Source organism: Nannospalax galili, unplaced genomic scaffold, assembly GCF_000622305.1.
Source record: "Nannospalax galili isolate Female #2095 unplaced genomic scaffold, S.galili_v1.0 scaffold833, whole genome shotgun sequence".
NCBI classification, from domain to species: Eukaryota; Metazoa; Chordata; class Mammalia; order Rodentia; family Spalacidae; genus Nannospalax; species Nannospalax galili.
Window position 1 is genome coordinate 287,435 of NW_008333374.1, and position 11,527 is coordinate 298,961.

Consider the following 11,527-nt stretch of genomic DNA (forward strand, 5'->3'; position numbering starts at 1 on the left):
TCAACTGTGGACAGAGAAACTTTGTCTAGTGGGCATCAGTTAATGCGGAGACATAACTGGTCAAAGTGCTGAGAATATGTGACTATTGAGTGTCTAGTCCTCAATGGGACATCCATATCAAACCCCTTCTCCCAGGGTGCAGTCACCATCAGCAGCGGCTGCTCCTTCCTCCTTTCTTGTGGGTGCCACTCCTTCGTTTTCACAGGCGTCGAGGCTGCTCCTCTGCTCGCCCTGGGCTGAGGCCACTCTTCTGCTCGCCTGGTGCTGAGGCAGCTCTTCTGCTTGCCCTATGCTGCCTCCTGTCATCGCCGCTTCTTGCCCGGTCCCAGACCCCAGGGCTGGTGAGGAGACTGTGTCAGCGGAGCCGCATTCAGACACAGGAGACCAGGTTCAGTGACACAGGTCCACTTTATTGCAGGAAGGCACAAGCTTATATAGGGGTAGTGGTCCAATCACTGCACAGCAAGTAGGATACCTCATTAGCATAACAGGTTTAGTGTCCTATCACAGTACAGCAACTAGGATACCTCATTAGCATAACAGACTTAGCGTCCTATTAGCATAACAGACTTAACGTCCTATCACAGAATAGAGGGTAGGATGCCTCATTAACATACTGGGTTTCAGATTACAGAGTCTGGATACCTGGAAACCATGTGACCCTGACAGTTGCAATATCACCCTAGGCTCAAGCTTGTCTCCCACACCAGGGCTCAAGGAACATAGTGGAAGAGGAGGTAAAAAGACTGTAAGAGCCAGAGGACAGGGAGGAATACTGTGAAATGCTTCTGGACATGACTTGGCCAATAGACTCATGGCCTCACTGCAGCTATGGCTACCTCAGCAAGACCTACACAAGGCCAAGCCAACAAAATCAGTCAGTATTCCAGCAGACCACAGTAACTGGACTCACTGGGTTATAAAAATAAATAAATAAAAGCCAGGTGTGGTGATACACTCTTTTAGTACCAGGACTTGAGGAGCAGATGTAGGCAGATCTCTGTGAGATCAAGGTCAGCCTGGTTACATAGCAAGTTTCAGGTAAGATGGATTACAGGATATATATATATATATATCTCAATGAATAAGTAAATAAATAGGAGTGGATATAGTGGATATGAGATGAGGGGGAAGGGGCACTAGGAGATGTTAAGGGAAGGAAGGGGAGAGTTAGGGTAGATAGAATCAAGATACATTGTATATGTGAGTACATGAGTGAAATTGTCAAATAAAAGATACTAAGAAAAGGAAAACAGAGAACACAGCCAAAGCCAAGTATGAAAATGCCATACTGAAACCTACTACTTTGTGAGTTAAACAAGTAAAATAAAACACAGAGGAATAGATAGACGTAGAAAAAAAACACGATGATAGTTAACCCCAATATATTAGTCATTATCTTAAATACAAATGAACTAAACATTTCGATGAAAATATCAAGATGTTCATACTTGATAATAAAAGAAAACGTGGCCAGGCATGGTGGCACACACCTTTAATACCAGCACTTGGGAGGCAGATTGGGGCCAGCCTGGTCTCCACAGCAAGTTCCAGGTCAGCTGTGGCTACAGGGAGACCCTGTCTCAAAAAAGACCAAAAAAACCCCAAAGTGAAAATATACTGCTTAAAATGTTTATTTGTTTATTTAGGAAAGCTGAGGATTGAACCCAGGACCTTTTATCTGCCTTGAAAGTACTCTCCCACTGAGCCTGATCCCCAGACCTAGACTATGTTAAATAATGGAATGTAGAAAAGTTGAAAGTGGGCTGGAGAGATGGCTCAGTGGATTAAGCACTTGCTATGCTTGCTATGCAAGCATGAGGGCTGGAGGTCGGATCCCTAGAACCCATGTAAAAGCCATGGCTGCTGTCTGTGATTCCCACACTCAGGAAGCAGAAATGGGGGTCCCCAGGACAAGCTGACTAGTTAGACTAGAGCTTTGGGTTCAACTGAGAGACCTGCCTTGATAACGTAGAGAGCGACTGAAGACAATACCTGATGTCAAATTTGAACGTCCACCATGTACAGGCACACACAGAAGTAAGTGTGTGTGTGTGTGTGTGTGTGTGTGTGTGTGTGTGTGTGTATGCCAAAACAACAAAAAAAGCTGAAAGTGAAAATGGGAAAATGATACTAACCAACAGAAAACTGGTGTAGTAACTATATCAGTAACAAAAAATAGACATAAATATTAAAAGCATGGGGGCTAGAGAGATGGCTCAGTGGTTAAGAGTGATGCTGCTCTTTCACAGGACCAGAGTTTGGGACCAGCATCCATGTCAGGTAGCTCACAACTGCCTGTGACTTCAATGCCATTCAAATGCCAGAGGATCAGACACCCTCTTCTGGCCTCCATGGGTACTGCACTTATGTACACACACACACACACACACACACACACACACACACACCACCGCACACTCAAAAGTATAGTTAATTTTTTTTTTTTTTTTTAGGTCTTTTTGAGACAGGATCTCCCTGTAGCTGGCCTGGAACTCACTATGTAGACTAGGCTAGCCTTGAACTTACAGAGATCCGCCTGCTTCTGCCTCCCAACTGCTGGGATTTAAAGGCGTGTGCCACCACACCTGGCCTTCATTAAGTATAGTTGAAAATAAAGAAAATCTTTTTTAAAAAGAAAGTCAACAAATCAGAAGTTTGTTGACCGGGTAAATGAGACTGATGAGGACTACAAGATGATTGAGTGAAAAAGAATGTCTATATGATGGATATCAATAATGAAGAAAGAAGGATGGAAAGAAGCTAAGAGTAGAGAGAAGAGAACCATGAAACACCGTCTGGGCATGAGATGGCTGTGGTGCTCATGAACTCACAACAGCTGCAGCTGCCTGCATAGGGCCTGCATGAGGCTGACCCAGTAAACATTCCGTCATACATGGGGAGGTGCTCATGGGACCCCACCCCACCCAGGGAAGTGAATGGCAGTTTCGGGCTGCTGGAGGAAAGTCTTTGTCTTTGGGTGACATAGCTACTGGTGACGTACCCACACTCCAGCAGACAGCTTCACACTCAGACTCTCTCCTGTAGCCCTGGTTACACTCACAAAGAAAGAGAACAGAACAAAACAATAAGACATGACCAAGTGCGATGATGACTTGGTGGGAGGAGGGGAGACTGCTCTCTGCAGAAGGGAAATAAAAGAAAGTAGGAAGGATGGATGTGACAAGAATATAGTATATATATATATATATGAAATTGTCGAAAAATAAGTCAATTAAAATTTTTTAAAGAGACAGTAGTACAGATCCTATGGGCATAAAAAGATAAGGATTGGGGGGCTGGGCTAGAGAGATGGCTCAGCGGTTAAGAACACTGATGGTTCTTGCAGAAGACCCAGGTTTGAATCCCAGAACCCACACGGCAGCTGTAACTCCAGTTCCAGAGGATCTGACGGCCTCTTCTGTCCTCCGAGGGCATTGCACCATACGGGTGCACTTACCTATATGCAGGTAATACACGCATACACATAAAATACAAATAAATAAAATATTTTTTTAAAAAAGATAAGGATTGGAATGGGGGTTGCAGTGTGTCCCTATTATTCCGGTATTTGGAAAGCGAAGCAGGAAGACCTGAGTTCAAGGCAAATCTGGGCTGCAAAATGAGATTCTGTCTCAAAATCCCAAGAGCTAAGAAGGTACTGTTTATAGGACTGTCCTCTGACAAGACACCATCTTCCCAAGCATGGTTACTCCAGCTTGCCTAGGATTGTCACAGCTGAGCTTGTTAACTGTCATGACCCACAAGAAAGGAAGGCCAGGGAGACTCACCAGACCCTTGCCTAAGCATCCAGCCACACCTCCTAACCAACCAGTCTGCCCTGGTCTGGGGGAGAGGCTAAGTGTATATAGGCTAGGGTAACCTATAGGAGGCTTTCTTTACATTTTATGTGGCTATGGGGGAGCCACCATCCATGTGTGGATGGAGACTTTCCCATGTGGCCTTATAGGGGGAGGACCCACACTCCGGTAAGGAAACCCTCGCCCACTGCTCTGTAAGAAAGTCCAACAAACTCACTGATTTCCCAGACGGCAGTTTGGTAAAAAAAATCATACCTCAATTTGTTGTTGTGACCAAGGGAGGAGGGTGTAGATGTTGTTTACAACCTCCCCCCCAAAAGAATTTTAGCAACAGTGATAAAGTATTTGTTTAGCATGTACAAGGTCCTGAGTTAAATCTCCATCACATCACGGGAAAAAAAAAAAAAAAAAAAAGTAAGTAACAAAAAACAATAAAACTACTAAAGCCTTTAGCCAAAACTTTTGGAAGTTAGATGAAATGGGTAAATTCATGAAAATAATTCATTAACACTAGAATAAAAATATCTGAGGGGCTGGAGAGATGGCTTTTGCCAAGGACCTGGGTTCTGTTCCTAGCACCCACATGGCAGTTAACAACTGTCCTTAACTCCAGTTTCAGGAGATATGATGTCCTCTTCTGGCCTTTTCTGCATACATGTGTGCACTTACATATGTGCAGGCAAATACTCATACACATGAAATAAAAATAAAGAAATAAAAAAATTTAAATCTGAATTGTTTTCTATTTACAATGAAAGAAACTGGCTCAGTGATTTAAAAATTATGCACACACATAACAGTCGGGTGTGGTGGCAGATGCCTTTAATCCCAGCACTTGGGAGGCAGAGGCAGGCGGATCTCTGTGAGTTCAAGGCCAGCCTGGTCTACATAGCGAGTTCAAGGACAGCTGGGGCTACAGAGACCCTGTCTCAAAAAAGACCAAAAAAACAAACAAAAAATATGTCATAACCATTAATAAGTTACATCAGGGTCTGGAGAAATGGCTCAGTGAATAAGAGCACTGACTGCTCTTGCACAGGACCTGGGTTTGGTTCCCAGTTCCCACATGGCAGCTCACAACCATCTATCTGTAACTCTAGTTCCAGGGGACCTGGTGCCCTCTTCTGGCCTCTGAGGGCATTGCATGACATGGGTACACAACATACATATAGGCAATACACTCACATAAAATAAAAGTAGTAAATAAAATATTTTTAAAAAGAAAAATAATTTAGATACAAGGTCATACATAAACATCAAAGATAACAGAAATTCCAGTAACAGAAATTATTAGATGAAATTTAAAGGACACAGTGTATAATACCAGGAAGAGGTTTCATGCCTAGGAATAAGGGCAAAATATATGTTAGTCCTCTACAATTCATAACTACATATTCTTGAGAGGAATTTTAATTTTTTTAAATTTATTTTTTATGCTTATGAGCGTTTTGCCTGCATGGATGTAAGTGCACCACATGTGTGCATTGCCCATAGAGGCAAGAAAAAAGCACTGGAGCCCCTGGAACTGGAGTTAAAAATGGTTGCTAGCTGCCATGTAGATAGATGCTGGGGACAGAACCTGGGTCCTCTGTAAGAGCAGTCAGTACTCTTAACCACTGAGCCATCTCTCCAGCCCCTTGAAAAATATTAAACACTAAACAATGGAAGTATTTAACAAGTTTAGGGATGGGAAGAAAATATTGTAATATATTGGCTTTCCCCAAGCTATCTCTAGGTTCAATAAAGTCCTAATTTTAGGGGCTGTAGAGATGGCTCAGCAGTTAAGACCACTGTTGCCCTTTCAGTTCCCAGCACCCACATGGCAGCTAACAACCACTTGTAACTCCAGTTCCAGGGGATCTAATGCCCTCTTCTGGCATCCACAGGCATTGCACAGATGGGTGCACTTACATACATGTAGGTGCAACACTCAAACACATAAAATAAAAATAAAGAAATGAGGGCTGGAGAGATGGCTCAGGGTTAAGAACACTGGTTGTTCTTGCAGAAGGCCCGGGTTTGAATGCCAGCACCCTCATGGCAGGCTAACAACTGTCTGTAACTCTAGTTCCAGGGGATCCAACAGCCTCTTCTGTCCTCCGCGGCCATTGCACGACACAGGTGCACTTACCTACATGCAGGCAATACATGCATACACATAAAATAAAAATAATAAATAAAATATTAAAAAAATAAAGAATAAAAATTTAAAGTCCTAGAAGAATGGGATGGGTGGATGGAAATTATCAACTGATTTCAAAATTTTTATACAGAAGGCCAAGAATAATCAAGACAATCTTAAAGAACAAGGTTGAGAACTTTTCTACTAGGTCTCATGAGTTATTAAAAATGTATGGCCTGGCATGGTGGCCTATAATCCCAGTGCTCAGGAAACAGGTGGGAGGATCACAAGTTTAAACCTGGAGTTATGTGCTGAGTTCAAGGGCAGCCTAGCCTACGTAGTAAGATTTTATTGCAAAGAATGAAAGGGGAAAGCCAGCCTGGTCTACATAGTGAGTTCCAGGCCAGACCCCCTACAGGAAGACCTTGTCTCAAAAAGACCAAAAAAAAAAAGGGGGGGGGGCAAATAAATAAATAATAAAAATTCTCAAAAGAAGAAGTAAAGATGGCTAAGAAGCATCTTAAAAGATGTTCAACATCACTAGTAATTAATAAATAATAAAAATAAGGGAGAGTGAGACCTTAAAACAAAATAAAAAGGGAAAGAGGAGCAAAGTATAATAACCTTGGTGCCCATCAACAGATGAATGGATAAAGAAAATATGGTTTATAGACATAACAGAGTTTTTTATTCATTCATAATGAAGAACAAAATTATGACATGTTCAGGAAAATGGATGGACTGGAGATTATCATGTTTAGCAAAACAAGCCTGGCTCAACAGTTAAGAGCATTTACTGCTCTTAATGGAGTTCCCAGCACCTACCTACCTCAGACAGTTTGCAACTCTCGTAACTCCAATTCCAGGGGATCTGATGCCCTCTTCTGGCCTTTACAGGCCCTGTGTGCACATACTCTCAGACAAATACCCACACATACATGTAAAATAAAATAAATAAATCTTTAAAAAATACATTATAGCTGGGCAAGGTGACTCACACCCTTACTCCTAGCAATCAGGATGCAGAAGCAGACATATCTCTGTGAGATCAAAGCCAGTCTGATCTACATAGTGAATTCCAGGCCAAATGGGGCTACAGGGAGACCCTGTCTCAGAAAATAAACATTTTATATATATGTGTATGTGTGTATATATATATATATGCATAGAGACAGATTTATATATATAATGAACTTCATATTTTTTATAATTTATATATATATATTAAAATTTTCAAATAAAATGAAAGATATACGGCACTGTACATTGATGCAAGGACAGAGGGACAAATCATATTTATCTGGGTCCAACCAGGGGACGGGAATCATATCAATGTCTATGTTGGCTATGCCTAAGCCTGAGTTTGGGGCTCTAGTTGTCTGAGTGGGCAGGAACTAGGGCTTTCTTAGCCACTGCTATCCCCCAAACCACTTGCCTAGATCCTAGGTTGGAGGGAATCCTGGCTGTGGGACTATCTGATGGAGCCAGTGAATCCACCCCTCTCTGCTCAGACTGCCTCTGGGTTGGGAGGAAGAACTTGATTTTTCTACTGGATGGAAAACTCCTAGCATCAGATGGATATAGGAGAGCAGACCTGAGAGAGGACCTAAGGTAGGGCTGCTCCTGTCTCCTTGTAGATTTGGAAGCCAAGGGGCAGGTGACCCACATGAAGTGGGTGACTCTGTCCAGCTCATGAACGTTATAGACAAAGTACGGCTGACTGGTTTCCATGTTTATGTCACAGGGTACGTGGCAGGCTCGGACCTGGAGTTCTAGTCGCAGGCGGCTCTAGGCCACCTTCTCTCTCATATAGAGCCAGCAGGGTATGGCTTTTTCTGAGGGTTCCTCTACATAGCAGTAGCCCACACGTTTGTGCTCACCTGATGTGATGCACCAGTTACAATCTTGCCAGGGATCCCACTGGGTAAAGATCAGCACCTTGCCATCCAGGTTTAGGGTCTGGTTTTCCAGGGGCTTTTGGCCCAGGTCTTTATGTGAGATATACATCAAGGTTACGTCCTGGAAGTCAATCTCAAATCCTACCATGTGGGTTTTGTGAATATCCAGGCAGTGGTGGAGCCCTGTCTTGGAGGGCTGAGGGTTCAATAGCTTGAACAGGTTATTCCCAGGCAGTATTTTTATGTTAGATATTGAGGTGATCGGGGACAGATCCCCCTCAAGAGAGAAAGAGAAGGGCCAGCTAGCAGATGTTCTTATAGGGACATTTGATTAGTTTCTGGGCCCACAATGTGGAGAAAGAAAGACTCACCAGACACAAAGTGGTCAGCATGGCTAAGATTGCAGAAGGAATCTCAGAACCTCCTTGGGTACTGTGAAGTCACCCATAGAACTCGGGGGCCAGCCCTGGGCCCTGAACTCTGGTCCAGTTTACTTCCAGGAGGACAGTTAAATGTTTAAAATGCATGTCCCAGGAAGTAAAAGGAGTGAACTCAAAAGGCACATTATTTCCCCTACACATATTCAATATGCAAAGATGGCCGTGTGCTTTGAATCCAAAACATCCCCCATATGCTTATGTGTTGAATGTTTGGTCCCCAACTGGTGGTGCTATTTCAGATGTTCTAGAAATCTTAGGAAGTGGGCCCTAGTTGGAAGAAGTAGATTATTGGAAAGGGTACGAAGGGGTCGTGACCTCAGAAGTTCTCTCTTGTCCCTTGCTCCTTTTTTTTTTGGGGGGGTATCTTTTTTAGACAGCGACTCCCTGTACCCCCAAGCTGACCTGGAACTTGCGATGTAGACCAGGCTAGGCTTGAACTCACAGAGATCTGCCTGCCTCTGCCTCCCAAGTGCTGGGATTAAAGTCGAGTGCCACCACACCTGGCCTACTTCCTGTCTTTTTCTCTGCTTCTTGACCTCCATGAAGTGAGCAGCTCTGTTCCACCACATCCTGATGCTCTGTCCCTCCACAAGCCCGAAACAATGTAGCCAACCATGCCTCAAAACCTCTGAAACCATGAGCCAAAATAAATCTCTCCTCTGAAACTGCTTCTCTCAAGCACTTGTTGAAAAGTGACTGACAGGGGCTGGAGGGATGACTCAGTGGTTAAGAGTCTCAATGTCCTTACAGAGGACCCGGGTATGATTTCCAACACCCACATGGCAGCTAATAACCATCAGTAACTCCTGTTCAAGGGGAATTTGACACCCCCTTCTGACCTCTGCAGGCATTGTGCAACATGGGTGCACTTACATACATGCCAGCAAGTACAGTCATACACATAAAATAAAAATAAATAAAATTTAAAAAATAAGAGGACATGTATGTGAAATGTGTGTGGGGACTCAGGAGCAACTGGGATAGGGGAGTTAAGGGTGGGTGGGATTAAGATACATGTTATACAGTTTTCAAAGACTAAATTAAAATATTCTTTTAAAAAATCCTATATTCCAATTGCGTCCCCTAAACTGAGTTCATTAAGTACCTCATTTGCCTTTTAAAGTATTTCAGGCCAAGTGTTTGTCTTTCTGGCTTTAATTATGTTACTCTATTTTTAATGCATCTGCACTAATATCATCTATATTTTGGTTATATACTTATTTTTATTTTATTTATTATTTTGTGTGACATTTCCTAAAGAGATATGAACAAACATACATCTATTTACCCCAGATAGGACACTGATCACAGACCAAGGAAATGATTCCACCCAAGTCTAGCTAGTGTGACCCAGTGAGTTTATAGGGGTTACTTACAGGACTGTGGGTGGCCCAAAGGCAGCTGCATCACGGGAAAGCCTAGTGTGATAATGCAGGAAAGCTGCATCCCTGAAGCTCCCTGCCCAACCTCAGGCCATTCCATCAGGGCATCTCCTTTCCCTAGCACCTGTTTAGAGCTTATATTACCTTGAGGAGGGGCCTGGGGAATCTTGGAATTTCCGAGCTTCTCCAGCATGTTAAGTTTCCTTAGCTTCCTGAATCCTGAGTCTCAATCTTCCCTCCAGGAAGGAATGTTTCAATCTAGAGGAAACAGCCACACAATATATGTAGAATGGACCATCTGGCAGGTATGGTGGCACAGTACACCTGCAATCCTAGCACCCATGAGGCTGAGGCAGGAGGTGTGCCAGTTCAAGGCCAGATACATAGTAAGACTTTGCCTCAAAAAAAAAAAAAAAATTAAATGAGAGATGGGTGTGGTGGTGCACACCTTTAATCCCAGCACTCAGGAGGCAAAGGCAGGCAGATTTCTGTGAGATGGAGGCCAGCCTGGTCTACATAGTGAGTTCCAGGCCAGCTGTGCTAAGAGGAGACCCTGTCGAAAGAAAGAAAGAAAGAAAGAAAGAAAGAAAGAAAGAAAGAAAGAAAGAAAGAAAGAAAGAAAGAAAGAAAGAAAGAAAGAAAGAAAGAAAGAAAGAAAGAAAGAAAGAAAGAAAGAAAGAAAGAAAGAAAGAAAGAAAGAAAGAAAGAAAGAAAGAAAGGAGGGAAGGAGAGGAAGGGAGGGGAAGGCAGAAAGGAAAGAAAGAAAAAGGAATAATTTAATAACAATAATAATAGAACAATGTGGGACAGGTCAAGGAGGAATGGGAAATTATTTAATAGGGAAAGAGTATATTGAAGATGATGACCAACCTTTGGTTATAAATAATGTATACATAATATACATAGATAACAAGTACAAAGCCGGGCATGGTGGTACAGGCCTTTAATCCCAGCACTTGGGAGGAAAAGGCAGGTGGATCTCTGTGAGTTCCAGGCCAGCTGTGGCTACAGGGAGACCCCGTCTCAAAAAGACCAAAATAAATAAATAAATAAAAAATAAATAAATAAAGTGTACAAAAACACCATGTATTTTATACCACTGGTTTAGTTACAGTTAAAATAACTATTACTGTATCCATATTTTACCACCATACTTCAAAAAAATTTTATGTGTATAAGTGTATTGCCAGCATGTACTTAAGTGCACCTGTGTGCAATGCCCGTGGAGGTCAGAAGAGAGCGCCGGATTCCCTGGAACTGGAGTTACGGAGGGTTGTGAACAGCCATGTAGGTGCTGGGAATTGAACCCTGGTCCTCTCCAAGAGCAGTCAGTGCTCTTAACCACTGAGCCATCTCTCCAGCTCCTTACCATACATTTTAAAGCAATGATGGCGCATCATGGGGTGAAACTGTATCAGAAGTGTTTGAGTGCAGCTCTAAGGGAAGTGGGGGGGCATGTGTCTGCTTCAAGATGGTAATTCTAGCAGTGTAGTGGTGCGTGTGAAAAGCAGATTCAGGCCCAGGGAGGGGGCTAGTGTGGCTGAAGTTGTCTGAGCTAGAGTGCAAGGGGACAGGGGAAGGACAATCAGGCATTTGAATTCAGCCGGGAGTGAAGTGCAACCACAGGAGGGTATGATCAGAGGAATGCGATCTGACACGAATTTTACAGGATCCATTAGAACAAAGCATGCCGGGGTTTCCAACGCACCAGCCACTGGCCCAGTTCCCACCCCCTTGGGGTCTCCTAGGCAGCCGCGCTGTTTGCCCAGCATGCGCTTCCCTCTCAGCGCCACGAGGGGGCAGCAGTGTCACGCCCCGCAAGCCACCTGCCGAGCCGAGGCGCAGGTGGCTACAGCTTGGGAAC

General features: G+C 43.5%; 1 protein-coding gene across 1 annotated transcript; it reads right to left on the bottom strand.

Moving 5' to 3' along the window:
• On the bottom strand, window positions 1–8,233 carry LOC103729961 (protein FAM187B-like). The gene is given in 3 exon segments (XM_017796884.2): window positions 1–4; window positions 7,610–8,146; window positions 8,148–8,233. Coding segments are annotated over 3 exon segments (627 nt in total).
• Window positions 8,234–11,527: the final 3,294 nt, after the last annotated feature.